This window comes from Anas platyrhynchos, chromosome W (genome assembly GCF_047663525.1).
Source record: "Anas platyrhynchos isolate ZD024472 breed Pekin duck chromosome W, IASCAAS_PekinDuck_T2T, whole genome shotgun sequence".
NCBI lineage: Eukaryota > Metazoa > Chordata > Aves > Anseriformes > Anatidae > Anas > Anas platyrhynchos.
Window position 1 is genome coordinate 4,111,853 of NC_092620.1, and position 27,981 is coordinate 4,139,833.

Genomic DNA, 27,981 nt, shown 5'->3' on the forward strand with positions numbered 1-27,981 from the left:
AGTCATTTCCATAAACTTCTCCCATCTGTGCTTGCACAGTGTATTCTGGTGGTGGTCATGGGGATGAAGATTAATGACTCTTCCTCGTCACTGCTAGTTGACCTCTTGACTTTGCGCAGACTCAGTTGCTCCTTGGCTTTTGTCTATCTGCAGGACCAGTTTCTTAAGATAAGCTCATGCTCTTATTAGGAGAATGACCTTGGTAAGGGGCCCAAGGCTTCTTGCTTTAGTTAATTTGCACAATGCACCATAGTTAGCAAAGACACTAAGTAGCATCCAAGTTTAATGTTGTCATTGCTCTATTGCTACTTGATAAGATTCTCTTAACTCCCTCTCTCATAAGCACTGCTCAGCAGCAACTAAAGCATCTCTGTGTTATTAAAACTATTCTAATTACAAATCAAAAAAATAGCACAATGTGAGCCATTATGAAGTAGGTTAACTCTATCCTAGCCAGAGACAGTATAAGTGTGTGACCTCCATGGGCAGCAGTTTTCTGGCATGAACCTGCTCCTCTGTGGGCTACTTGCCATGGGCTGCTGTTCCTACCAGCAGCCTGCTTCGACATGGGCTGTAACTTTCTTCAGGGCATATCCACCTGCTCTGTTGTGGTCCCCTTCACAGGTTATAGGGGTATCTGCTCTGGCACCTGGAGCACCTCCTTCACTGATTTTGGTGTCTGCAGGATTGTTTCTCATGCTTCCCCCTCCTCCCTTCCTACTCAGCTTTGGCCAGTGGTGGGTCTGTTTTGGAGCTGGCTGGAACCAGATCAGTCTGATGTGGAGGTGCAGCTATTGGTCTCTTACAGAGGCAACACTCTCTTTCCCCCCCCCCCCCCCTTTAATGCATTTTAAAAAACTTTAAATATTTGGCACAGCAGCAGTTAATAAGGATATTTCATTACTTCAGATGTAATAGTGGTCTAGTGATAGAGATTGATTTAAAAGAATGCCTTACATGTCATGCAAGTAACTTGTGTAACTGTTGGATTTTTATAATAAAAAAGATTATTTCAATAAATCGATTATTCCTCTGACTGCTTGTTCTGATTTCATGTTATTCTCTACCTAATGGGGAGGAAAAGCTTGCTCACAAAGGAAGGTTTGACATGAAGTGTGCTAGTGCTTAACTTCTCATTGCTTCATATCCATACCTTCACCCACGTGCACCATTACAAACTAAATTTAGAGAAAACACCTTTTTCCTCCCCTATGTTCTGACCTATCTTTTATAAATTGCACTGAATCTAGCTGCTTTGGTGTGATATGAATTTGAATGGAGATGCAGATTCCATCCTAAACCAGTGAACCTGGTGTTGTGGTTTAATCTAGCAAGCAGCTAAGCACAGTGCAGCTGTTTGTTCACTCCTGCATAGTGGGATTGAGGGAGAGAATTGTGTGTGTGTGTGTTGAGATACACAGTTTAACAGGACAGAAAAGGAAGGGAAAATAATAGTAATAAAAAAACACACAAAACAAGGCACAAGGCAATTGCTTACCACCTGCCAACCAATGCTCAGCCAGTCCCTGAGTAACTGGCCAACTCACCCTAGTTCTATTTTTGTGTATGATGTCATGTGGTATGGAATATTCCTTTGGCCAGTTTGGGTCAGCTGTTCTGGTTGTGTCCCCTCCCAGCTTCTTGTGCACCCCCCAGCCTTCTTGCTAGCAGTACAGCACAAGAAGCTGAAAAGTCCTTACCTCTGTGTAAGTACTGATCTGCAACAACTAAAACATCAGTGTGTTATTTTTCTCCTAAATTAAAAGCACAGCATTGTACCAGCCACTATTTGGAAAACTACCTCTCTTCCAGCTGAAACCAGGATGATATCTACCCCTTATTCTGTACCATCTACATCATGCTCAGGTCCCACGCTTTCTAAACCATCACAATTAATCGCCACCACCCTTTCTGTCTTCTGATATATGCATGCAATTTTAATTTTCTTAGTCTTTGGGTTATCTCTATAAGATGTTCATGTTGAGTTCATCTCATGTGAGATATGCTCATCTGATTCGTGTCAGTATGGAACAGTGCTAGGGCCGCATGGTGTGATGAATGTGACCTTCTGTCTTACATACCCTTGTATAACCACAAGTCTAAGAAAAACAGAGTGGTTAATGTATATAGTTCTTGTATTTTGCAAAGGAATGTTTTAGCATTTTGTGTCAATAGAGAGCTGGAAGGGAAATGTATTTGTAGGCTTTTCCTTGAAGTCTCTGATATCTGGGGGGTTTCAGAATACCTGCTAACTATTATGACTATTGCATGGGACACTATGCAAGTCTCTGATATCTGGCCAGGAGATTAAGGAGACGGGGAGAGCTGAAGAACAACTAAAAGACAAAGCTTGCAGGGGACGTTGCACAAGTCTCTGACATACAGCCAAGTAGGACAAAGGAGAAGGACAAGAGGGAGGAAGACTATGAGCCTTCAGCACGAGAGACCCCCAGAGGGACCACCGGAGACTGATATGCATGCTCCAGTAGGAGGGTTTGGATTCCGGAAACTAATTATAATAACCCTGTTTTTTTTTTGTTTTTTTTTTTTTTAGAAGTAGTAATGAATATGTATCAGCCTAGGAGCATAAAAATCAGCATCTCAATGTAACTGGTGTGTGTCTTGGTGGAGCAGAGACTCCCAGTGCATCCAGCACTGTTTGCTTACCTCTGTTCCTTTAATAAATTGTAAACTTTGATTATAGTCCTATTTTGAAGACCAAGCTATTTATTACAGTCCATGACTCTGGGCTCCATCTGTCATACCATCTCTCCTGCCCGGAAGGATGGTTGTGCAGCATTGAATTGTTGCATGCTGAAGCTAGCTCTGGTTCTGTCACCTCTGTGCATTGCTTGGTTCCATCAAAACTCATTCATTGATTTGGATGATTCTCACTCTAATACCATTGGCATAGTAGTGATGTCATACAACATTTTACATATATAAAACATCTGGCATTATACAATTCAACTCATGGGCTATTCTCACCCAACATCAAATCCCCTTGAGGTGCTCATTGGACTTCCCCATCTTTCTGCATTACATACCAAGTGCACCTGGGTCTTTGAGCAAAAGCAATCCCAAGGATTGGGTTTGTCTTTGTCTGAGGCAGGAATAACCCAGGCTATCTTCCCCAGAATGTTTTTTTTTTTTTTTTTTTGTGTGTGGGGTGGTTTTACAGTGCTAGGCAGTTGAACACCACAACGGCTTTCTTACTCCCCCTCCTTAGAAGAGGAGGGGAAGAAGTAAAGGGAAGAACAACTCACAGGTTGAGATAAGGATAATTTAATAAAAAGGAAAATAATTACTGAGGAAAGTTTATTATTAATTAAACAAGTTAACTAAAGGGGAAAAGGGAAAAAAAAAAAAAAGTAAAGGCTATGTCGAAGTGCAAAGGAAAGAAATTACTTTCCACCAACGAGCAATGCTTGACCACGTCCTTGAAGCAGGGCCTCAACGCACGTAGCCGGTGTTTGGGAGGACAGACATTTTCATAACGAGAGCCCACCCCTCTCCTTTTCTTCCTTTTTCCACCTTTTATTGCTGAGTGTGACATCATATGGTTTGGAATATCCCTTTGGTTGGTTTAGGTCAGCTGCCCTGGTGATGTTTCTTTCTCACATTTTTGCCCACCCGCTAGGAGGGTTAGAGCGAGTCCTGATGCTGTGCCAGCACTGCTCAGCAGCAGACACAACACTGGTGTGATACCACTGCTGTTCTAGCTACAAGTGCAGAGCACAGTGCTGTATGGGCTGTTGCAGGGAAAGTTAACATCCCAGCCAGACCCAGTACAATGTGTACCACAGGGACTTTATCCCCTTCTATAGTATGTAGGGGTTTTGATTGAGCAGGTCTGGCTCAGTTAGCAGATCCCCTGGTGTTAACTAACCAGGTGGCCTTTGCTAAGTGTGTATTCCAGTGTTTGAATGTCCCAGCAGCTGTTGCTGTCAGTGTAGTCTTTCACAGTCCGTTGTATTGTTTGATTTTCCTGGAAGCTGGTGCATGATAGAAGATGTGATATACCCACTCAATACAGTCCTCTTTGGCCCAGGTATTTCTGAGGTTGTTTCAGAAATGAGTCCCATTGTCTGACTCAATTCTTTCTGGGGTGCCATGATGCCATAGGACTTGCTTTTCAAGGCCTAGAGTACTGTTTCCGGCAATGGTGTGATGCATGGTGTGTGTGTTTCCAGCCATCTGGTGGTTGCTTCCACCATTGTAAGTACATGGCGCTTGCCATTGTGGGTTTGAGGGTGTGTGATATAATTAGTGTGCCAGGTGTCCCCATGTTGATATTTCAGCTATTATCCTCCATACCAAAGAGGCTTTAATTGCTTGGCTTGCTCAATTGCAGTGCGCGGTTCACGTTCATAGATAACCTGTTGTCATTTAACCTGGCCGGCAGCTAAGCACCACACAGCCGTTTGCTCACCCTCCCCCCTCCCTCTCTGGGATGGGGGAGAGAATCAGGAAAAAGAAGCCTGTAGGTTGATGTCCTGGTTTCAGTTAGCACAGAATTAATTTTCTTCCTAGTAGCTGGTGGAATGCTGTGTTTTGGCTTAGGATGAGAAGAGTGCTGATAACACCCCGATGCTTTAATTGTTGCAGAGCAGTGCTTATACTAAGCCAAGGACATCTCAGCCTTTTGCTCTGTCCTGCCAACGGGCAGGCTGGGGGTGCAGTAAGAGCTGGGAGGGGACAGACCCAGGACAGGTGACCCAAACTAGCCAAAGGGGTATTCCATACCATCTGACGTCATGCTAAACAATATATAGGGGTGGCTAGCCGGGGGGAGGGGGCCGGACTGCTTGGGGTTAGGCTGGGCATCGGTCAGCGGGTGGTGAGCAATTGCATTGTGCATCACTTGTTTGTACATACTATTACTTTCGTATTATCACCATTGTATCATTATTATTATTATTGTTATTATTATTTTTGTTATTATTATTTTCCTGTCTTATTAAACTGTCTTTATCTCAACTCACGGGCTTCACTCTCCATTTCTCTCCCCCGTCCCAGAGAGGGAGGGGGGAGGGTGAGCGAACGGCTGCGTGGTGTTTAGCTGCCGGCCGGGTTAAACCACGACAGCCTTTTTGGCGCCCAACGTGGGGCCCGAAAGGTTGAGATAACGGCAGATCTGATCAGAGTGTGTTAAACTAAAATTGGTGTAAGGATTAGACCTGCTTAATAGTCACTTGTCATGATGCTGATTGCTTTAATCTCAACTCTGCTGCGCCTGTTTTCCAAATTGAGTATTATAGTACATTATTTTCCGTATTTTCTCTCTGTAGTGTTGTTTATCCTCTCTGGGCCCTGGTTTCAGATCATTATGGTACTGAGTATTATAGCAATGGCTTATGAGACGATAAGATATCTGGTCATGACTCTAACTTGGTATTCATACTCAGTAACATCGTGGACTCTGTACTTTGGAAACAGTATCTTGGGAACTATTAGCAATTATACCTATTGTTTTTCTCCATTAGAGAGTCAGTCTGTGGAGGGAAAAGGGGAAGATAATTTTTCTTACTTGATTACTCTCCCTTTCTCCTTCACCACCCCTGTATCCTCCTGGATCACTCTGCCTTCTCCCTCAAAATATCTGCCTTCCTCCTTCACCACCCTCTTATCCCCTGAGCTTGTCAAAATAGCTCTCCAAGATATTGAATATTATTGGGATACTCGGAATACCATAGTCTTGTTGTTCTGCCTCATGAATGCACTTCAGATTCTGCTTAAAGTTAAACAACTACTTGGGGAGCTCATCCGGAGATCTGCCCGGAGGCAGGATAGTTGTGGGTGGCAGGGAGTATGGGTGGATATGGGCAGGCATCTAGAGCAGTTGGCACCCCCAGTGTTTTGGAAATTCACCCCTGAGCAATGGCAAAATCCTCAAAAACTGGCAGAATGCTTGAAAAAAAGGTGTCATGACTCTGGCAGTTCCAAAGTAACACAAATCATTGTAACATGCTGGGGCCTGGCTCATGCCTATCGAGCTGCCATTGATACTGCTATCAACTTAGTGACAGACCCTGCAGCCACTCCAAGCCCTGTGACAGATCCAACGGCCACTGTGACCCCTACGGTGGACTCGGCAGCCGCTTCAGATCCGGTTCCTGCAGCCGCTCCAGTTCCAGCTCCTGCAGCCACTCCAGTTCCGGTTCCTGCTGCCGCTCCAGTTCCAGCTCCTGCAGCCACTCCAGCTCCGGTTCCTGCAGCCGCTCCAGCTCCGGTTCCTGCAGCCACTCCAGTTCCAGCTCCTGCAGTCACTCCAGCTCCAGTTCCTGCAGCCGCCCCAATTACAGCTCCTGAAGCCGCTCCAGCTCCAGCTCCTGCCGCTACTCCAATCCCAGCTCCTGCAGCCGCTCCAGCTCCAGCTCCTGCAACTGCTCCAGCTCCAGCTCCTGCCGCTACTCCAATCCCAGCTTCTGCAGCCGCTCCAGCTCCAGCTCCTGCAACCGCTCCAGCTCCAGCTCCTGCCGCTACTCCAGTCCCAGCTCCTGCAACTGCTCCAGCTCCAGCTCCAGCTCCTGCAGCCGCTCCAGCTCCTGTGGCCGTGTCAGAGAAACAATCTGTAGCAGTGCAAGTTGACCCTGCAGAGGGTATTCCAATCCCTGTAACGGGGTCAGAGAAACGAGCTGTAGCAGTGCAAGTTGACCCTGCAGAGGGTATTCCAACCCCTGTAACGGGGTCAGAGAAACGAGCTGTAGCAGTGCAAGCTGCCCCTGCAGAGGGCATTCCAACCCCTGTGGCAGACCCTGTAACAAAGTCAGAGAAACGAGCAGTAGCAGTGCAAGCTGCCCCTGCAGAGGGTATTCCAACCCCTGTAACGGGGTCAGAGAAACGAGCAGTAGCAGTGCAAGCTGCCCCTGCAGAGGGCATTCCAACCCCTGTGGCAGACCCTGTAACAAAGTCAGAGAAACGAGCAGTAGCAGTGCAAGCTGCCCCTGTAGAGAAGGTGAAAATATGGTATAGAAATTCAGGTCGTTTAGAACGCAGAGAGTCTTCTGCCAATCCAGGTAAGGCTTCTGCCAAAACTAGGTATAAAGATGATGAAGATGACGACGACGCTGGGCCATCAAGGATTCAGGAGGAGGAAGATGAGGATGCCGAAAAAGCAACAGTAACTACCCGAAGCCTAAACGAGCGCGAGCTACGAGATGTGCGAAAAGATTTTGGTCGCTGTATAGGTGAGCAGCTTGTCACCTGGCTGCTCCGGTGCTGGGACTCTGGAGCCAATTGTGTGGAATTAGACGGCAGGGAAGCCAGACGGTTGGGATCCCTTGCTCGAGACGCCGGCATTGACAAAGCAATTGCAGATGGAGCACAATCCACCAGCCTCTGGAGGCGTCTCCTCTCAGCTGTGAGGGAAAGGTATCCCTTCAAGGAAGAACTTTTATGTCTACCGGGCAAGTGGACCACTATGGAGAAGGGAATCCAGTACCTGAGGGAATTAGCCGTACGGGAAGTGGTTTATGAGGATCCAGACCTCAGACAAACATCCAAAGACCCAGATGAAGTCAAGTGTACACGACCCATGTGGCGGAAGTTTGTACGGAGTGCACCATCATCATATGCCAGCTCATTGGCAATAATGGCCTGGAAAGAGGATGAGGAACCCACAGTGGATGAAGCGGCTAAACAACTCCGGCAGTACGAAGAAAGTCTCTCCTCTTCCTTACAGGCCTGCGTCTCAGCTGTGGAGAAACTTTCTGAAGAGGTCCACCAACTTAAAGAGAATCTATCTTCCTCCCCACCTGAACCAACCAGTGTCCACCAACCAAAAGAGAACACTTGGGAGAAACTTTCTGAAAAGGTTCACCAACTTGAAGAGAGATTATTCTCCTCCGTACCTGTACAAAGCAGTGTCTCAGCTGTCAGGGGTAGGCGTTCACCCACACAAGGAAGACGATATGGTGGGTACTCACCCCGTGCCACCCTGTGGTTTTACTTACGAGACCATGGAGAGGACATGAGAAAATGGGATGGAAAATCTACCGCAACCCTAGAGGCACGGGTACGTGAGTTGCAAAAGAAAACAATCAGGAAAAAGGGATTCTCTGAAAAGTTTGCTGCTCCAACTTCCAGCAGACAGTCCTTCAAACACAGAACCGAGGAAGATTCTGACCAGGATTAGGGGGGCCCTGCCTCCAGCCAGGGGGAGGAAAGGGATAATCGAGTTTATTGGACTGTGTGGATTCGATGGCCTGGCACATCACGCGCACAGAGGTATAAGGCTTTAGTAGACACCGGTGCACAATGTACTCTAATGCCATCGAGCTATAAAGGACCAGAGCCCATCTATATTTGTGGAGTGACAGGGGGATCTCAGCAGTTGACTGTATTGGAGGCTGAAGTGAGTCTGACTGGGAATGAGTGGGAAAAGCACCGCATTGTGACTGGCCCGGATGCTCCATGTATCCTTGGCATAGACTATCTTAGAAGAGGATATTGCAAGGACCCAAAAGGGTTCCGGTGGGCTTTTGGTATAGCTGCCTTAGAGACAGAGGGTATTAAACAATTATCTACCTTGCCTGGTCTCTCAGAGGACCCCTCTGTTGTGGGGTTGCTGAGGGTCGAAAAACAGCAAGTGCCAATCGCTACCACAACTGTGCACCGGCGGCAATATCGCACTAACCGAGACTCCCTGATCCCCATCCATAAGCTAATTCGTCAATTGGAGAGCCAAGGAGTGATCAGCAAGACTCATTCACCTTTCAATAGTCCCATATGGCCAGTGCGAAAGTCTAATGGCGAGTGGAGACTAACAGTGGACTATCGCGGCCTGAACGAAGTCACGCCACCACTGAGTGCTGCAGTGCCGGACATGCTGGAACTTCAGTATGAACTTGAATCGAGGGCAGCCAAGTGGTACGCCACAATTGATATCGCTAATGCATTTTTCTCCATCCCTCTAGCAGCAGAGTGCAGGCCACAATTTGCCTTCACTTGGAGGGGAGTCCAATATACTTGGAATAGGCTGCCCCAGGGGTGGAAACACAGCCCTACCATTTGTCATGGGCTGATCCAGTCTGCGCTAGAGCAGGGGGAAGCTCCTGAACACCTGCAGTACATCGATGACATTATTGTGTGGGGTGACACAGCAGAGGAAGTTTTCGAGAAAGGGAAGAAAATAGTCCAAATCCTTCTGAAAGCCGGTTTTGCCATAAAACAAAATAAAGTCAAAGGACCTGCACGAGAGATCCAGTTTTTAGGAATAAAATGGCAAGACGGACGTCGTCAAATCCCAATGGATGTGATCAACAAAATAACAGCTATGTCTCCACCAACTAGCAAAAAAGAAACACAGACTTTCCTAGGTGTTGTGGGGTTTTGGAGAATGCACATCCCAAACTACAGTCTGATTGTAAACCCACTCTACCAAGTAACCCGTAAGAAGAATGAGTTTGAATGGGGCCCTGAACAACGACAAGCCTTTGAACAAATCAAGCAGGAAATAGTCCATGCAGTAGCCCTTGGGCCAGTTCGAACAGGACCAGATGTAAAGAATGTGCTCTACACTGCAGCCGGGGAGAATGGCCCCACCTGGAGCCTCTGGCAGAAAGAACCTGGGGAAACTCGAGGTCGGCCCCTGGGGTTTTGGAGTCGGGGATACAGAGGATCTGAGGCCCACTATACTCCAACTGAAAAGGAGATATTGGCAGCATATGAAGGAGTTCGATCTGCTTCGGAGGTGGTCGGTACTGAAGCGCAGCTCCTCCTAGCACCCCGATTGCCGGTACTAGGCTGGATGTTCAAGGGAAGGGTCCCCTCTACGCATCATGCAACTGATGCTACATGGAGCAAGTGGGTTGCACTGATTACTCAGCGGGCTCGAATAGGAAACCCCAGTCGCCCAGGAATATTGGAAGTGATCATGGACTGGCCAGAAGGCAAATACTTTGGGATATCATCAGAGGAGGAGGTGGGTCGTGCTGAAGAAGCCCCACTGTACAACCAATTGCCAGAGAATGAAAAGAAATATGCCCTGTTCACTGATGGGTCCTGTCGTATTGTGGGGAAGCATCGGAGATGGAAGGCTGCTGTATGGAGTCCTACGCGACGAGTTGCAGAAGCTGCTGAGGGAGAAGGTGAATCGAGTCAGTTTGCAGAAGTGAAAGCCATTCAGCTGGCTTTAGACATTGCTGAACGAGAAAAATGGCCAGTTCTCTATCTCTACACCGATTCATGGATGGTAGCAAATGCCCTGTGGGGATGGTTACAGCAATGGAAGCAAAACAACTGGCAGCGTAGGGGCAAACCCATCTGGGCTGCTGCATTGTGGCAAGATATTGCTGCTCGGGTAGAGAACCTGGCTGTGAAAGTACGCCACGTAGATGCTCATGTGCCCAAGAATCGGGCTACTGAAGAACATCAAAACAACCAGCAGGTGGATCAGGCTGCTAAGATTGAAGTAGCTCAGGTGGACCTGGATTGGCAGCATAAAGGTGAATTATTTGTAGCCCGATGGGCCCATGACACCTCAGGCCATCAAGGTAGAGACGCAACATACAGATGGGCTCGTGATCGAGGGGTGGACTTGACCATGGACGCTATAGCACAGGTTATTCATGACTGTGAAACATGTGCTGCAATCAAGCGAGCCAAACGGTCAAAGCCTCTTTGGTATGGAGGACGATGGCTGAAATATAAATATGGAGAGGCCTGGCAGATTGATTACATCACACTCCCTCAAACTCGCAATGGCAAGCGCCACGTACTTACAATGGTGGAAGCAACCACCGGATGGCTGGAAACATATCCTGTGCCTCATGCCACCGCCCGGAACACCATCCTGGGCCTTGAAAAGCAAGTCCTATGGCGACATGGCACCCCAGAAAGAATAGAATCAGACAATGGGACTCACTTCCGAAACAACCTTATAGACACTTGGGCCAAAGAACATGGTATTGAATGGGTGTATCACATCCCCTATCATGCACCAGCCTCCGGGAAAGTTGAACGATACAATGGCCTGTTAAAGACTACCTTGAAAGCAATGGGCGCTGGGACGTTCAAAAACTGGGATACGCATTTGGCAAAGGCCACCTGGTTAGTCAATACTAGGGGATCTACCAACCGAGCTGGACCTGCCCAATCAAACCTGTTACGTACTGTAGATGGGGATAAAGTTCCTGTAGTGCATGTAAAAAATATGCTGGGTAAAACAGTCTGGGCTACTCCTGCCTCAGGAAAAGGCAAACCTATTCGTGGAATTGTTTTCGCTCAGGGACCTGGATACACTTGGTGGGTGATGCAAAAGAACGGAGAGGTCCGGTGTGTACCTCAAGGAGATTTAATACTGGGTGAGAATAGCCCATGAACTGAATTGTACCATGTTAAATAGTATATTATACTGTATGTTATCACTACCATGATTACTATAGGTGACTAATTAGAATGTATGGAAAAGAGTGTAACCTGAGCATGACATAAATGGTATGGAATAAGGGGTGGATAGATGTCCTGGTTTCAGTTAGCACAGAATTAATTTTCTTCCTAGTAGCTGGTGGAATGCTGTGTTTTGGCTTAGGATGAGAAGAGTGCTGATAACACCCCGATGCTTTAATTGTTGCAGAGCAGTGCTTATACTAAGCCAAGGACATCTCAGCCTTTTGCTCTGTCCTGCCAACGGGCAGGCTGGGGGTGCAGTAAGAGCTGGGAGGGGACAGACCCAGGACAGGTGACCCAAACTAGCCAAAGGGGTATTCCATACCATCTGACGTCATGCTAAACAATATATAGGGGTGGCTAGCCGGGGGGAGGGGGCCGGACTGCTTGGGGTTAGGCTGGGCATCGGTCAGCGGGTGGTGAGCAATTGCATTGTGCATCACTTGTTTGTACATACTATTACTTTCGTATTATCACCATTGTATCATTATTATTATTATTGTTATTATTATTTTTGTTATTATTATTTTCCTGTCTTATTAAACTGTCTTTATCTCAACTCACGGGCTTCACTCTCCATTTCTCTCCCCCGTCCCAGAGAGGGAGGGGGGAGGGTGAGCGAACGGCTGCGTGGTGTTTAGCTGCCGGCCGGGTTAAACCACGACAGTTGAGATAGAGACAGTTTATTAAGACAGAAAAAAAAATAAATTATAATAGTAGTACTACTAATAATGTGTAAGAAACAAGTGATGCACAATGCAATTGCTCACCATCTGCTGACTGATGCCCACCCTATTCCTAAGCAGCCAGCCACCCCTATATGTTGTTTAGCATGACGTCAGATATTATGGAATACCCCTTTGGCCAGTTTGGGTCAGCTGTCCTGGGTCTGTGCCCTCACAGCTTTTACTGTACCCCTAGCCTGCCCGCTGGCAGGACAGAGAGAGAAGCTGAAAGGTTCTTGGCTTGGCGTAAGCACTGCTCTGCAACAATTAAAACATCAGGGTGTTATCAGCACTCTTCTCATCCTAATCCAAAACATAGCGCTCTACCAGCTACTAGGAGGAAAATTAACTCTTTCCTAGCTGAAACTAGGACACCTGTGCAATGATGTCCATGGTCATGTTCATCCCACGATCACGAGCCCATCTATATGTTGCATATTCTCCTTGATGACGTTTGGAGATCCCATTTTTTCCCCCAGCAGAATGGGTCTCCCCAGGCATCCGGAATTCACTCAGAGTCAACTCTTATTTAAAGCAACAAGAATTTAATGTTATGCATATATTTTTTGATAAAAAAATCAGAACTGTTATCCGGTGTGCAATAAGCCAGTCTACACACTAGGTCAAGAAATTGTTTATTTCAGAATTTCACAGGTCTGGGTACCAGGTGGTTTCCTGCAAATCTGTCACACCTACGGATTTTCTGCACCACTCTTTATGCAGTGCCTTATCAATATGTTTACATGTTGGTATAATCCCCTAGTCTCTGGCTGGTTACATAATTTGCATACTGCTGACATAACAATCATTTTGCGCATCCTCAGAGAGAAAGGGTCACTTGTTGGGCTGGGGTCTCCCAGCCTAGGGGTGTGATTTTTACTATTATAATGAGGATAGTTCACATTAGAATACTCCTCATCGTTGATTTTCAGCCAATTATTCACGTTATGTTGATTGGTGACATATTCAAGGGCATATGTCAGGATGTTTCCCTCAAGAATGTCAACGGAATGGTCTTTCTGATTAGCAGTTCCTCAGTTAATCATTTAATGCACGCCAAGGAAGGATACTGGATGATCCCCTGTCCAGTATCTTCTTCTTGCATCTCCCCAGGGGTAACTGCACCTGCTACTTCCCTAAAGTGCCTGTACACCAATGCACAGAGCATGGGAAATAAACAGGATGAGCTAGAGATCTGTGTTCGAGATCGTGGCCTCGCAACTGTTGCGATCACTGAGACGTGGTGGGACAGCTCACATGACTGGAACGCAGTCATGGAGGGCTGTGTCCTCTTTAGGAAAGACAGGCTAGGGAAGTGAGGGGGTGGGGTTGCCCTTTATGTGAGGGAGCACTTAGAGTGTACCCAGCTCCAGCTGGGGGAGGGTGAAGGACAAGTGGAGAGCTTGGGGGTATGAATTAAGGGGTGGGCTGGTATGGGAGACACAGTGGTAGGGGTGTACTACAGGTCTCCAGATCAGGAGGAGGAAGTTGATGAGGCCTTCTACGAGCAGCTGCTAGTAGCCTCACGATCACGAGCGCTGGTCCTCATGAGGGACTTCAGTTACCCAGACATCTGCTGGCTAAGCAACTTGGCCAGGCACGAGCAGTCCAAACGGTTCCTACAGTGCGTTGAGGACAATTTTCTGACGCAGGTGGTGGAGGAGCCGACGAGGCGGGGGGTGCTCCTGGACCTCGTTCTTACCAACAGGGATGGGCTTGTTAGGGATGTGAAGGCTGGGGGCAGCTTGGGATGCAGCGACCATGAGATGGTGGAGTTCCAAATGGAACTAGGCAAAGGAAGTAAGGCTAAAAGCAGGATTGCTACCCTGGACTTTTGGAGAGCCAACTTCGACCTCTTCCGGGACCTGCTTGGGAGTATCTCATGGGATAGGTTGCTAGAAGGCAAGGGTGCTTGTGAGAGCTGGGCTACATTTAAGCAGCACTTCTTCTGTGCTCAGGATCGGTACATCCCGAGGAACAGGAAATTGGGGAAGGGTGGCAGGAAACCCGCGTGGATGAGCAAGGAGCTCATCAGTAAGATCAGAAGGAAGAGGAAGGTCTATGAAATGTGGAAAAAGGGCCTGTCTTCTTGGGAGGAATATAGATGTGTTGTCAGGGCCTGCAGGGATGCGACGAGGAAGGCTAAAGCCCACCTAGAGATGAGGCTTGCAAAAGAGATAAAGGATAATAAGAAGGGTTTTTTCAAGTATGTAAACAGCAAGAGGAAGACTAGGGATAATGTGGGTCCCTTGCTGAACGAGGGGGGTGTCCTGGTCACGGGAGACGCTGAGAAGGCAGAGATACTGAATGCATTCTTTGCTTCAGTCTTTGCTTCAAGGACACTCCCCCGGGACTCCTCGCCCCTGGCAATAGGACAAAGGGTCTGGGAAATGGAGGGCTTCCCCCTGGTGGACGTGAGAGTGGTTTGGGAGTGTCTGAGTGGGCTCAACACACACAAATCCATGGGTCCCGATGGGATGCATCCGCGTGTGCTAAGGGAGCTGTCAGATGTGATCGCCAAACCGCTCTCTATCATCTTTGAAAGGTCCTGGAGAATGGGTGAGGTGCCTGAAGACTGGAGGATAGCCAATGTCACTCCGGTCTTCAAGAAGGGCAGAAAGGAGGATCTGGGAAACTACAGGCCAGTCAGTCTCACCTCTGTCCCTGGAAAGGTATTGGAGCAGCTTGTTCTGGATGCCATCTCCAAGCAATTGGAAGAGAAGAAGGTTATGAGTAGTCAGCATGGATTCACCAAGAAGTCGTGCTCGACCAACCTCGTTGTCTTCTATGATGGCATCACCAGCTGGGTAGATGGGGGGAGAGCAGTGGATGTCATCTACCTTGACTTTAGCAAGGCTTTCAATACTGTCTCCCATGACATCCTACTAGCAAAGCTGAGGAAGTGTGGGATAGATGAGTGGATGGCAAGGTGGGTTGAGAACTGGCTGACTGGCCAAGCTCAGAGGGTGGTAATCGGCGGAGCAGAGTCCAGCTGGAGATCTGTGACTAGCGGTGTTCCCCAGGGGTCGGTGCTGGGTCCGGTCTTGTTCAGCATCTTCATCAATGACCTTGATGAGGGAATAGTGTCTGCCCTCAGCAAGTACGCCGATGACACAAAGCTGGGAGGAGTGGTCGACATGCCAGAAGGCTGTGCTGCCATTCAGTGAGACCTGGACAGGCTGGAGAGATGGGCAGGAAGAAACCAATTGAGATTTAATAAGAACAAGTGTAGAGTCCTGCACCTGGGAAGGAACAACCCGAAGTATCAGTACAGGCTGGGGGACGACCTGCTGGAGACGAGCTCTGACGAAAAGGACCTGGGGGTCCTGGTGGATGACAGGTTGACCGTGAGCCAGCACTGTGCCCTTGTGGCCAAGAGGGCTAATGGGATCCTGGCGTGCATTAAAAGGAGTGTGGCCAGCAGGTCAAGGGAGGTGATCCTCCCCCTCTACTCTGCCCTGGTCAGGCCTCACCTGGGGTACTGTGTCCAGTTCTGGGCTCCCTGGTACAAGAAAGACAGGGATCTCCTGGAAAGAGTCCAGCGGAGGGCCACAAAGATGATATGGGGCCTGGAGTATCTTCCCTATGAAGAAAGGCTGAAAGACCTGGGTCTGTTCAGCCTGGAGAAGAGAAGACTGAGAGGGGATCTCCTCAATGTATATAAATATCTGAGGGGTGGGGGACAGAAGGATGTAGCCAACCTCTTCTCAGTGGTTTGTGGGGATAGGACAAGGGGCAATGGCTGCAAGTTAGAGCACAGGAAGTTCCGCGCTAACGTGCGAAAGAACTTCTTCACAGTGAGAGTGATGGAGCATTGGAACAGGCTTCCTAGGGAGGTTGTGGAATCTCCTTCTCTGGAGATATTCAAGGCCTGTCTGGATGCCTACCTGGGCAGCCTGCTCTGAGGAACCTGCTTTGGCAGGAGGGTTGGACCCGATGATCTTTTGAGGTCCCTTCCAACCCCTACAGTTCTGTGATTCTGTGATTTAGGCATCTCCAAGGCTTGGGTCATCTAACCCTTCCCTCAAAGTACATATTTTATCTCTTTCGCAGAAAGAAGAGTTAACTATCTACTGGTATTGTAATTCCCCCCTTTGAGACATATCTAACGTCCTAAAGTTAGATGAGTCTTATATTTTCCACATTCACTAATTTTGAGAAACATTTAAATGTGCACTGTATTAACACACATACAAACAAAGAAAACTACTTCTGTAATTAGTAGGACTAAAATTTTCTTTACCTACAACTTCAGATCCGGAAATCAAGAAGTCAACCATTGCCAGGCTGGCAGAAAACTCATAGGAAACTATCAATGCAAAATGGGTGTTTTGGCTCTAGGGATTCAAAAACACTTCTTGATTTCTTTCGCTCTCTGGCTTCCTGAGTACACTCAACCAAAAAAGGACTAATAATGCTGTTATAAATTGCTAAGTCCCAAAATAGGATTATAATCAAAGTTTACAATTTATTAAAGGAATAGAGGTAAGCAAACAGTGCTGGGTGCGCCAGGAGTCTCTGCTCCGCCAAGACACACACCAGTTACATTGAGATGCTGATTTTTATGCTCCTAGGCTAATACATATTCATTACTACTTCTAAAAAAAACAGGGTTATTATAATTAGTTTCCGGAATCCAAACCCTCCTACTGGAGCATGCATATCAGTCTCCAGTGGTCCCTCTGGGGGTCTCACGTCCTGAAGGCTCATAGTCTTCCTCCCAGTTTTTTTTTCTTGTCCTTCTCCTTTGTCCATCTTGGCTATATGTAAGAGGCTTGCACATCGTCCCCTGCAGGCTTTGTCTTTTAGTCGTTCTTCAGCTCTCCCCGTCTCCTTAATCTCCTGGCCAGATATCAGAGACTTGCATAGTGTCCCATGCAATAGTCATAATAGTTAGCAGTTATGCTGAACCCCCCCCCCCCCAGATATCAGAGACTTCAAGGAAAAGCCTACAAAAACATTTCCCTTCAAGCTCTCTATTGACACGAATTGCTAAAACATTCCTCACAATGCTTTTAACCCCTTCATTTTCTAATTTAAATAAACTTATACCTTCACACAGAAAGTATATGTGTGTGTGTATATATATATTTATAGGATAGACACAATAATAGAGATGCACTTCAATTTATACAATATCAGACTTTATAATTGATTAACTTTGGTGATTTTCGGCTTCGAAGGCCCCGTTATTTCAGTTTTCCATAGCTGTCGATGAGTAGCTTTCACTTGGGTATAATGAATACACGAATCACAAAATTGCTTGGGTTGGAAGGGACCTTAAAGATCATCTAGTTCCAACCCTCCTGCCATGGACAGGGATACCGCCAACTAGATCAGGTTGCCAGGGCCTCATCTAACCTGGTCTTGAACACCTCCAGGGATGGCGCATCCACAAACTCTGGGCACACTGTTCCAGTGCCTCATCACTCTCTGAATATAGAATTTCCTTCTAACCTCTCATCTAAATCTCCCCTCTTTCAGTTTAAAACCATTCCCCCTGGTCCTATCATTGTCTTCCTGAGTAAAAAGTCACTCTTCATCTTTTTTATAAGCCCACTTTAAGTATTGAAAGGCTGCAATGATATCTCCTCAGAGCCTTCTTTTCCTCAGGCTGAACATCCCCAGCTCTCTCAGCCTTTCTTCATAGAAGTGTTCCAGCCCTCTGATCATCTTGGTGGCTCTCCTCAGGACCCGCTCTAACAGGTTCAATTCCTTCTTGTGCTGGGGGCCCCAGACCTGGATGCAGCACTCTAGGTGCTGCGGTTGTGGTGGAGTTCAGCTGCCCAGCTCACACACAGAATCACAGAATCACAGAATTTCTAGGTTGGAAGAGACCTCAAGATCATCGAGTCCAACCTCTGACCTAACATTAACAGTCCCCACTAAACCATATCCCTAAGCTCTACATCTAAACGTCTTTTAAAGACTTCCAGGGATGGTGACTCCACCACCTCCCTGGGCAGCCTGTTCCAATGTCTAACAACCCTTTCGGTAAAGAAGTTCTTCCTAACATCTAACCTAAAACTCCCCTGGCGCAACTTAAGCCCATTCCCCCTCGTCCTTTCACCAGGGAGACTGCACGTGGGAGAATGACCAACCCCGACCTCGCTACAGCCTCCTTTAATGTACTTATACAGAGCAATAAGGTCACCCCTGAGCCTCCTCTTCTCTAGGCTGAACAAGCCCAGCTCCCTCAGCCACTCGTCGTAGGACTTGTTCTCCAGGCCCCTCACCAGCTTCATCGCCCTTCTCTGGACTCGTTCGAGCAACTCGATGTCCTTCTTGTAGTGAGAGGCCCAAAAATGAACACAGTACTCGAGGTACGGCCTCACCAGAGCCGAGTACAGGGGGACGATCACTTCCCTAGACCTGCTGGTCACACTGTTTCTTATGCAAGCCAGGATGCTGTTGGCCTTCTTGGCCACCTGAGCACACTGCTGGCTCATATTCAGCTGACTATCAACCAATACTCCCAGGTCCTTCTCTGCCTGGCAGCTTTCCAACCATTCCTCTCCCAGCCTGTAGCTCTTCTTGGGGTTATTGTGCCCCAGGTGCAGGATCCGGCACTTGGCCTTGTTGAACTTCATGCAGTTGACCTCAGCCCATCGGTCCAGCCTATCCAGATCCTCCTGCAGAGCCTTCCTACCCTCAAGGAGATCGACGCACGCACCTAGCTTGGTGTCATCTGCGAACTTACTGAGGGTGCACTCAATGCCCTCATCCAGATCATTGATGAAGATGTTAAAGAGGACGGGCCCCAGCACCGAGCCCTGGGGAATGCCACTAGTGACTGGCCTCCAACTGGACTTGACTCCATTCACCATGACTCTTTGGGCCCGGCTATCCAGCCAGTTTCTAACCCAACGAAGCGTGCGCCACTCCAAGCCAAGAGCAGCCAGTTTCGTGAGGAGAATGCTGTGGGAAACAGTGCCAAAAGCCTTACTGAAGTCAAGGTAGACCACATCCACAGCCTTTCCCTCGTCCACCCAGCGCGTCACTTTGTCATAGAAGGAGATCAGGCTCGTCAAGCAGGACCTGCCTTTCATAAACCCGTGCTGACTGGGCCTGATTGCCTGCTTGCCCTGCAAGTGCCGCGTGATGACTCTCAAGATAATCTGCTCCATGAGTTTCCCTGGCACTGAGGTCAAACTGACAGGCCTGTAGTTTCCCGGGTCTGCCCTCCGGCCCTTCTTGTAGATGGGTGTCACGTTTGCTAGCCGCCAGTCAACTGGGACCTCCCTCAATAGCCAGGACTGCTGATAAATGATGGTAAGCGGCTTGGCCAGCTCCTCCGCCAGTTCTCTCAGTACCCCCGGGTGGATCCCATCCAGCCCCATCGACTTGTGCACATTCAAGTGCCATAGCAGGTCAGCAACCATTTCTTTGTGGATAGTGAGGGCCACATTCTGCTCCCCATCCCCTTCCACCAGCTCAGGGTACTGGGTATCCAGAGAACAAACGGTATTGTCCCTAAAGACTGATGTAAAGAAGGCATTAAGCACCTCTGCCTTTTCCTCATCTCTTGTAACTAAGTTCCCCCCCGCATCCAGTAAAGGATGGAGATTCTCCTTAGTCCTCCTTTTTGTGTTGATGTATTTGTAAAAAGATTTTTTGTTTTCTTTAACGGCAGTAGCCAGATTGAGCTCCAGATGAGCTTTGGCCTTTCTAATTTTGTCCCTGCACAGCCTCACTACATCCTTATAGTCCTCCCTAGTGGCCTGCCCTCTTTTCCAAAGATTATAAACCCTCTTTTTCCTCCTAAGCTCAAGCCACAATTCTCTGTTCAGCCAGGCTGGTCTTCTTCCACGCCGGCTCGTCTTTGGGCACGTGGGGACAGACCGCTCCTGCACCATTAAGATTTCCCTCTTCAAGAGTGCCCAGCCTTCCTGGACTCCTCTGCCCTTCAGAACCACCTCCCAAGGGACTCTACCAACCAGTGTCCTCAGCAGCCCAAAGTCAGCCCTCCGGAAGTCCAATACAGTGGTTTTGCTGGTCCCCTTCCTGGCCTCGCCAAGAATAGAGAACTCCAACATTTCATGGTCGCTCTGCCCAAGACAGCTCCCGACCACCACATCCTCCACCAGTCCTTCTGTGTTTGTGAAGAGAAGGTCTAGCGGGGCACCACCCCGGTAGGCTCATTAACCAGCTGCATCAGGAAGCTATCTTCCACGCTCTCCAGAAACCTCCTAGACTGCTTTCTCTGGGCTGTGTTGTGCTTCCAGGATATGTCAGGGAAGTTGAAGTCCCCCACGAGAACAAGCGCCGACGATTTCGCAACTTCTGTCAGCTGCCTGTAGAACTCCTCATCCGTCTCCTCATCCTGGTTTGGCGGTCTATAACAGACCCCGACCAGGACGCTAGCCTTGTTGGCCTTCCCACCGATCCTAACCCAAAGGGACTCGACCTTGTCATTCCCAGCCTCGAGTTCTACAACATCAAAAGATTCTCTAATATAGAGAGCCACACCACCACCCCTTCTGTGCTGCCTGTCCCTTCTGAAGAGCTTATAGCCAGTCATTGTAGCACTCCAGTCATGAGACTGGTCCCACCACGTCTCCGTGATGGCAACCAAGTCGTAGCCTGCCTGCTGCACGATGGCTTCCAGCTCCTCCTGTTTGTTACCCATGCTGCGTGCATTGGTGTAGATGCACTTCAGCTGGGCCATTGCCTTATCCCCTGGCCTAGCCATTGTTCCCCCTGGCACATTTCCAACAAGCCTTGTTTCAGCCCCATCCCCCTTCTTACCTAGTTTAAAGCCCTCTCAATGAGCCCTGCCAGCTCCTTGCCCAGGATCCATTTTCCCCTAAAAGATAGGGACCCGTCTGCAGCCATCAGGCCGGGTGCTGAGTAAAGCACCCCATGGTCAAAAAAAACAAGATTTCTGTGCTGGCACCAGCCCCTGAGCCACGTGTTTATCAGGTGGGCTTTCCGTGTCCTCTCAGTACCCCTACCTGCCACTGTAGGGATAGACGAAAACACCACCTGTACTCCTGCTCTAACCGTCCCAGCCCCCTGAAGTCTCGTTTGATAGCCTTGAGGCTTCTCTCTTCAATATCGTCACTGCCTGCCTGGACTATCAAAAGAGGATAATAGTCAGAGGGGTGAATCAGGTTGGGAAGCATCCTGGCAACGTCCCTGACCCTGGCCCCAGGGAGGCAGCAGAGTTCCCTACGGGTAGGGTCAGGCCGACAAATAGGGCCCTCTGTTCCCCTGAGAAGAGAGTCTCCCACAACAATAACCCTTCTGTCTTTCTTGGTGGAGACAGTCCTGAGGCATGGAGTCGACCTCCTCGCCCTAGGCATCCTCCTGGGTACACTTTCTACCTCATCCTCACCCACCAGTCTCTCAAGCTCCAGGGCCTCAAACCTGTTGTGTAAGGGCACCTGGGAAGGTGGAGCCGGTGGGGGAGGGCATCGCCTGCGATGTCGAGCAGGGAGCTGTTTCCATTCCTCCTCAACTCCCAGGTCCCCTCCCTCTGCCCGACGGTGACAGGGCAGGGTGTCCACCCCCATTTGGGGTGTCTCACCCCGGTACCTCTCCTTAAGGCCCTGCAGGGAGTTGCTTCACCAGTCTATCTCCCGCTCGCACTCCCTGATATCCCTCAACCTCTCCACCTCCTCCTTGAGCTCCGCCACCATGTGGACCAGGTCATCCACCTGCTCACACCTCACGCATGCAGTTTCTCTGCCTCCCGCCGATGGCAGCAACAGCTGTGTAAAACCACCACACAACTGTGTGTCCCATATATTTTCCATAGGGCATAGATTCCAGTCTCTGAAACTAGTTCATCTTTATCACTTTGTAGGTCTAGTCATTGAGTATTTTCTCCATATGGTTGCTTTCATGGTGGTCTGTTCAGTCTCTGGGGGGTGGGTCCTTGGGCACTCCTGCTGCAAATGTCACATATTCCCACAGTAGTAGCAATCTCTATTTTCTCCCCTAATGTTCCTCTCCCTATATCCGTTTCCCCTTCCTTGAACCAATCCAGGGCTTAACTTTCACCTTCCTCAGACTCCTCTATTTTCTCCTCTAGCCTGCAATTTCCTTGCAAGTGCTGATGCCAATAAAGTAGCTTCCTGTTTCTTGGTTCTTTATCGTTCTTTCATTTCCACCTTTTGTTTTTCCTCTAGCCTATCGTAAAGAAATATCACTGTGCTCAAAATCTTTTGCAACGTCTCCCCTTGCCAACCCAGCATATGTTACTTAAAATATTTACGAATATCTGGAGCAGCTTGATCTACAAAAACATTTATGGCTAGGGCATCATTACAGTTCTGGGGAGTCATCCCCCCATGTTTGAGCAACACTTGATGTAATAACCCCCAGAAATCGCTTGGGTGTTCATCTATGCATTGTCTGCTCTCCTGTACCATGGCCCAGTTCACCACTACTGCACACCCTTAAATGGCCTCGACCAAATTTCTCAGAGCTGTTTGAAATGCTGCTTAATCCCATGGATGATTATAGTCCGAATTGGTGTCATTCAGGGGCCAAGGATTCCTATTTTCACAGAATCATAAAATGGCACAAGTTGAGAAGGACCATAAAGATCATTTAGTTCCAGCCTCCCTGACGTGGGCAGGGAAGCCACCCACTAGATCAGGTTGCCCAGGGCTTTATCTAACCTGGTCTTGGACACCTCCAGGGATGGCGCATCCACAACCACTCTGGGCACCCTGTTCCAGTGCCTCACTACTTCCTCCTAACATCTCATCTAAATCTCCCCTCTTTTAGTTTAAAAACATTCCCCTTTGTCCTGTCACTATCTGCCTGAGTAAAACGTCACTCTCCATCTTTTTTATAATCCCTCTTTAAGTAATAAAAGGCCATAATGAGGTCTTCTCAGAGTCTTCTCTTCTCCAGGCTGAACATCCCCAGCTTTCTCAGCCTGTCTTCATAGAAGAAGAGTTCCAGCCCACTGATCATCTTTGTGGCCCTCCTCTGAACCCACTCTAACAGCTCCACATCCTTCTTGTGCTGGGGACCCTAGACCTGGATGCAGTACTCCAGGTGGGGCCTCACAGCAGCTGAGCAGAGGGGGACAAACCCCTCCCTCGACTTGCTGGTCACTCCTCTGTTGATTCAGCCCAGGATGCAGTTGGCCTTCTGGGCTGCAATCGCTGCCAGCTCATGTTGAGATTTACATCCAACAGAATCCCTCAAGTCCTTCTCTGCAGGGCTGCTCTCAATGAGTTCTTCACTCAGTCTGTACTCCTGTCTGGGATTTTAACAGTCCATTGTACCTCTCAACCTTCCCAGAGGCTTGTGGGTGATAGGGGATGTGATACACCCACTCAGTGCCATGCCTCTTGGCCCAAGAAGTGACAAGATTGTTTCCGACATGACTCCCATTGTCAGACTCAATTCCCTCTGGTGTACCATGATGCAACAGCACTTGCCTTTCCAGGCCCAAAATGTTTTTGGGCGATGGCATGGTTTACTGAGTATGTTTCCAGCCACCAGTAGTTGTTTCTACCATGGTAAGTATAATGTTTGCCTTGGTGGGTTTGTGGGAGTGGTCTGATATAGTCAATTTGCCAGGCCTCACCATATTGAAATCCTAGATGATGCCCCCTATTCCAGGGATATTATACCCTCGTGGCTCGCTTGATTGCAGCACAGGTTTCACACTCATGGGTGAATGGTGTGATGGCCTCAATGGTCAGGTCCACCCCTCAATCATGAGCCCATCTGTATGCGACACCCCTCCCCTGATGTCCTGATGTTTCATGGGCCCATCATAGAATGAATCATAGAATGGCTTGGATTGGAAGGGACCTCAAAGATCATCTAGTTCCAATCCCCCTGCCATAGGCAGGGATGCCACCCACTAGATCAGGTTGCCAGGGCCTCATCTAACCTGGTCTTGAACACCTCCAGAGATGGGGCATCCACAGCCTCTCTGGGCAACCTGTTCCAGTGCCTCACCACCCTCTGAGTGAAGAATTTCCTCCTAACCTCTCATCTAAATCTCCCCTCTTTTAGTTTAAAACCATTTACCCTTGTCCTGTCATCTGACTGAGCAAAGAGTTGCTCTCCATCTTTTTTATAAGCCCCTTTAAATACTGAAAGGTTGCAGTGAGGTCACCCCAGAGCCTTGTCTTCTGTAGGCTGAACAGCCACAACTCTCTCAGCCTATCTTCATAGGAGAGCTGCTCCAGCCTCTGGATCATCTTTGTGGCCCTCCTTTGGACCTGGACCCGTTCTAAAAGATCAACATCCTTCTTGTGTTGGGGGCTCCAGACTCAGACGCAGCACCTCAAGTGGGGCCTCACAAGGGCAGAGTAGAGGGAGACAGTCACTTCCCTTGACCTGCAGGCCACACCTCTTTTGATGCAGCCCAGGATGCAGTTGACCTTCTGGGCTGCAATCACACACTGCCGGCTCATGTAGAGCTTTACATCCAACAGAACCCTTCAAGTCCTTCTCTGCAGGGCTGCTCTCAATGAGTTCTTCACCCAGTCTGCACTCATGTCTGGGATTGCCCCAGCGCAGCAACTTGCAGTTGGATTTGTTGAACCTCAATAGGTTCACGTGGGCCCACTTCTCAAGCTTCTCCATATCCCTACCTTCTATTGCATCAACCTTACCACTCAGCTTGGTCTCATCTGCAAATTTGCTGGGGGTGCACTTGATCACACTGTCTGTGTCATTGATGAAGATATTAAACAATAACAGTCCCAGGATAGACCCCTGAGGTACAACAGTTGTCACCGGCCTCCACTTGGACATAGAACCATTGACCACCATACATTGACCATTGAGCTACAGACAGCTCACCCTTATATTCCCAGTCCAGGTCCACCTGAGCCATTTCAGTTTTCGAAGTTTGATCCACCTATTTGTTATTCTGATGTTCTTTAGTGGCATGATGCTTAGGCATGTGAGCATCTACATGATGTACTTTTACAGACATGTTCTCTACCCAGGCAGCAATATCTTACCACAGGGTAGCAGCCCAAACAGAGCAACTGCCAGTTGCTCTGTTTCCATTGCTGTAACCACTCCCACAGTACATTTGCCACCATCCATGAGTCAGCATAGAGATACAGTACTGGCCATTTTTCTCTTTCAGCAATTTCTAGGGCCAGTTGTATGACTTTCACTTCTGCATACTGACTCGACTCACCTTCCCCTTCCATGGCCTCCACAACTTGTCATGTGGGACTCCACACAGCAGCTTTCCACTTCTGATGGCTCCCTATCACACAACAGGATCCATCATTGAACAACACATACTGCTTTCTGTCTTCTGGCAACTCATTGTATGGTGGTGCCTCTTTGGCACAAGTTACCTCTTTGGTCAATACTCCACTTACTCTACGTAGCGTCGTTTGCATGGTGTGTAGTGGGAATTTTCCCTTTGAACATCCAATGTAACACAGGTGCCAAGAGGAGCTGTGCTTCTGTACCAGTAACTTCTGAAGCAGCTCAAAGCCCCCTCATATGCTGTTAGTATCTCCTTTTCAGTTGGGGTGTAATTGGCTTCTGATCCTCGATAGCCCTGGCTCCAGAACCCCAGAGGTCGACCTCAAGCTTCTCCTGGGGTCTTCTGCCAGAGGCTCCAGGTGAGGCCATGCTCCCCAGCTGCAGTGTAAAGTATGTTCTGCACAGCTGGTCTTGTACAAACAAGCCCAAGGGCTACTGCACGAGCTAGTTCTTGTTTGATTTGTTCAAAGGCCTTTTGTTGCTCGGGGCCCCACTCAAAATAGTTCCTCTTTTGAGTCACTCGATATAGAGGACTCCCAAGCTGACTATAGCCTGGAACATGCATTCTCCAGAACCCCACAAGGCCTAGGAAAGCTTGTGTTTCCTTTTTGCTAGTTGGTGGAGACATAGTTGTTTTGTTGATTACATCTGTTGGAATGTGGCGATATCCATCCTGCCATTTTACCCCCAAGAATTTGGATTATTTTCTTCTCTTTCTCAAAAACTTTTTCTGCTGTGTTGCCCCACACGATGATATCATTGATGTATTGCAGGTGTTCAGGAGCTTCCCCCTGTTCCAGTGTGGTCTGGATCAGTCCATGGAAAATGGTAGGGCTGTGTTTCCACCCCCTGGGGCAGTTGATTCCAGGTGTACTGGACACCCCTTCAAGTGAAAGCAAACTGTGGCCTGTGTGCTGCTGCCAAAGAGATGGAGAAAAATGCATTAGCAATGTCAGTTGTGGCATACCATTTGGCTGCCTTTGACTCAAGTTCTAGTATATCTGGCATAGCACTTGTGCCAGACAATGCTGTTCTAGGTACAAGTGCAGAGCACAACACTATATGGGCCGCTGCAGGGAAATATATCCCCATCCCAGGTAGACCCGGTAGAATCCCCCATTGCCACAGCATTTGGGATAACGTGGGATACCGTAGGACACATTCATACTGGCTCTGGGGATGAGTAAGATTTAGCCATCGAATGGGTTAAAGCTGATCCCAATCTGACTGTCCTTTCCTATTTACCTTATCGCAATTTTTCTGACCTCCCTCTAGGTGGGGTGTTTTCTTGCCCACTCTTTTCATATATATGAATAGTCCATTTGATGTTTATCTTCCAGGCGATACTGGAGGAAGGTTAATTTGTGATGATAAAAGGTCCCATTCAGTGGTTGATGCAGTTGAATCTCCATCCTAGGTATAGAAAGGCCACCCTTCTTTATATAGGGTCATAGCCCACTTCTTCAATAGTCCAGCAGTCCCATCTATTTTTTTTTCTTCCATTTTCCAGCACTTTTATTAAAGGGGTCCCTTTTTCTAATCCTGGGACTTTCCTCATATTTTCTGAGGACTCTAAGATCTGCTTCATTCTTGCACTGATCAGGCTGTGCATGTCTCCCTGCAGCTTTCTCTTCTTCTCTTTCTCTTCATGAGGGACTCTAACCCCTGTTAAAAAAACTGCACTAGCCTCACCAGTCATGGATTCTCACACCGCTGGAGACTTTATCCACTAAGACTTTGCAGCCCCTTCATGGAGGGCAACTCCAGTGAGATGACAGGTACCCTGTTTCAATGTCCACAGTTCCTTTCACCCTGAGTTTCCTGACGCTGCAGCAAGGGAGTGGCTCAAATCCACTCTGGTATGAGCGGGGACTCGAACACACCCTGGCATGAGGAGGGACTTCAACCCCCACCTTGTTTCCGTATATTATTCACCTGTCATTGCTGCTTGGCCTGGAGGTCCCAAAAGGGAAATTCCCTTTTATGCTGGCTCTGGATATCCGAGTCCAAACAGCTCATGATGGTGAAGTAACCTAGAGACCCATGTGGGGTGCTAGAAGTTTTAGGGGATCTCATTGTTTCACCTAGTAGAATGGGTCTCCCCAGGCATCCAGAATTCACTCACAGAGTCAACTCTTTCAATGTAGTGAGAATTTAATGGTACCCATATATCATACTGGGCTGGGTGCCTCCAAGTGTTATCCGTAGGTTCATGCCTGGTGTGCTGTCCTGGTTTCAGTTAGGACAGAGTTAATTTTCTTCCTAGTAGCTGGTAGAATGCTATGTTTTGGCTTAGGATGAGAAGAGTGCTGATAACATGCCGGTTTTAATTGTTGCAGAGCAGTGCTTACACCAAGCCAAGGACGTCTTAGGACGTCTCAGCTTCTTGCTCTGTCCTGCCAACGGGCAGGCTGGGGGTGCAGCAGGAGCTGGGAGGGGACAGACCCAGGACAGCTGACCCAAAGTGGCCAAAGGGGTATTCCATACCATCTGACATCATGCTGAACAACATATAGGGGTGGCTGGCCGGGGGAGGGGGGCTGGACTGCTCGGGGTTAGGCTGGGCATCGGTCAGTGGGTGGTGAGCAATTGTATTGTGCATCACTTGTTTGTACACATTATTATTAGTAGTACTATTATCATCATTATTGTT

General features: G+C 48.4%; 2 protein-coding genes across 3 annotated transcripts in view; one reads left to right on the forward strand and one right to left on the reverse strand.

Annotated features, from left to right (window-relative positions):
- LOC101798468 (transcription factor RFX3) overlaps positions 1-27,981 on the forward strand; it is a 264,473-nt gene that overhangs the window by 22,416 nt on the left and 214,076 nt on the right. The gene's annotated exons all lie outside the window — the stretch shown is intronic.
- On the reverse strand, positions 17,870-24,869 carry LOC140000522 (uncharacterized). Its single transcript, XM_072030455.1, has 3 exons — positions 24,689-24,869; positions 19,063-20,229; positions 17,870-17,898 (listed from the first exon to the last, which is right to left on the reverse strand). The coding sequence occupies exons 1-3, from the start codon at positions 24,867-24,869 to the stop codon at positions 17,870-17,872; spliced, it is 1,377 nt and encodes a 458-aa protein (XP_071886556.1).

Coding starts and splice junctions, on each gene's coding strand:
- LOC140000522 (XM_072030455.1), bottom strand. CDS start 24,869: ATGGTGGTCAATGGTTCTATGTCCAAGTGGAGGCCGGTGACAACTGTT. Junction 20,230..24,688: donor TAAGGTTGATGCAATAGAAG/GTAGGGATATGG, acceptor GTGCCCCGCTAG/ACCTTCTCTTCACAAACACA. Junction 17,899..19,062: donor TGTGGTCTACCTTGACTTCA/GTAAGGCTTTTG, acceptor TGAGCTGGGCAG/CTGAACTCCACCACAACCGC.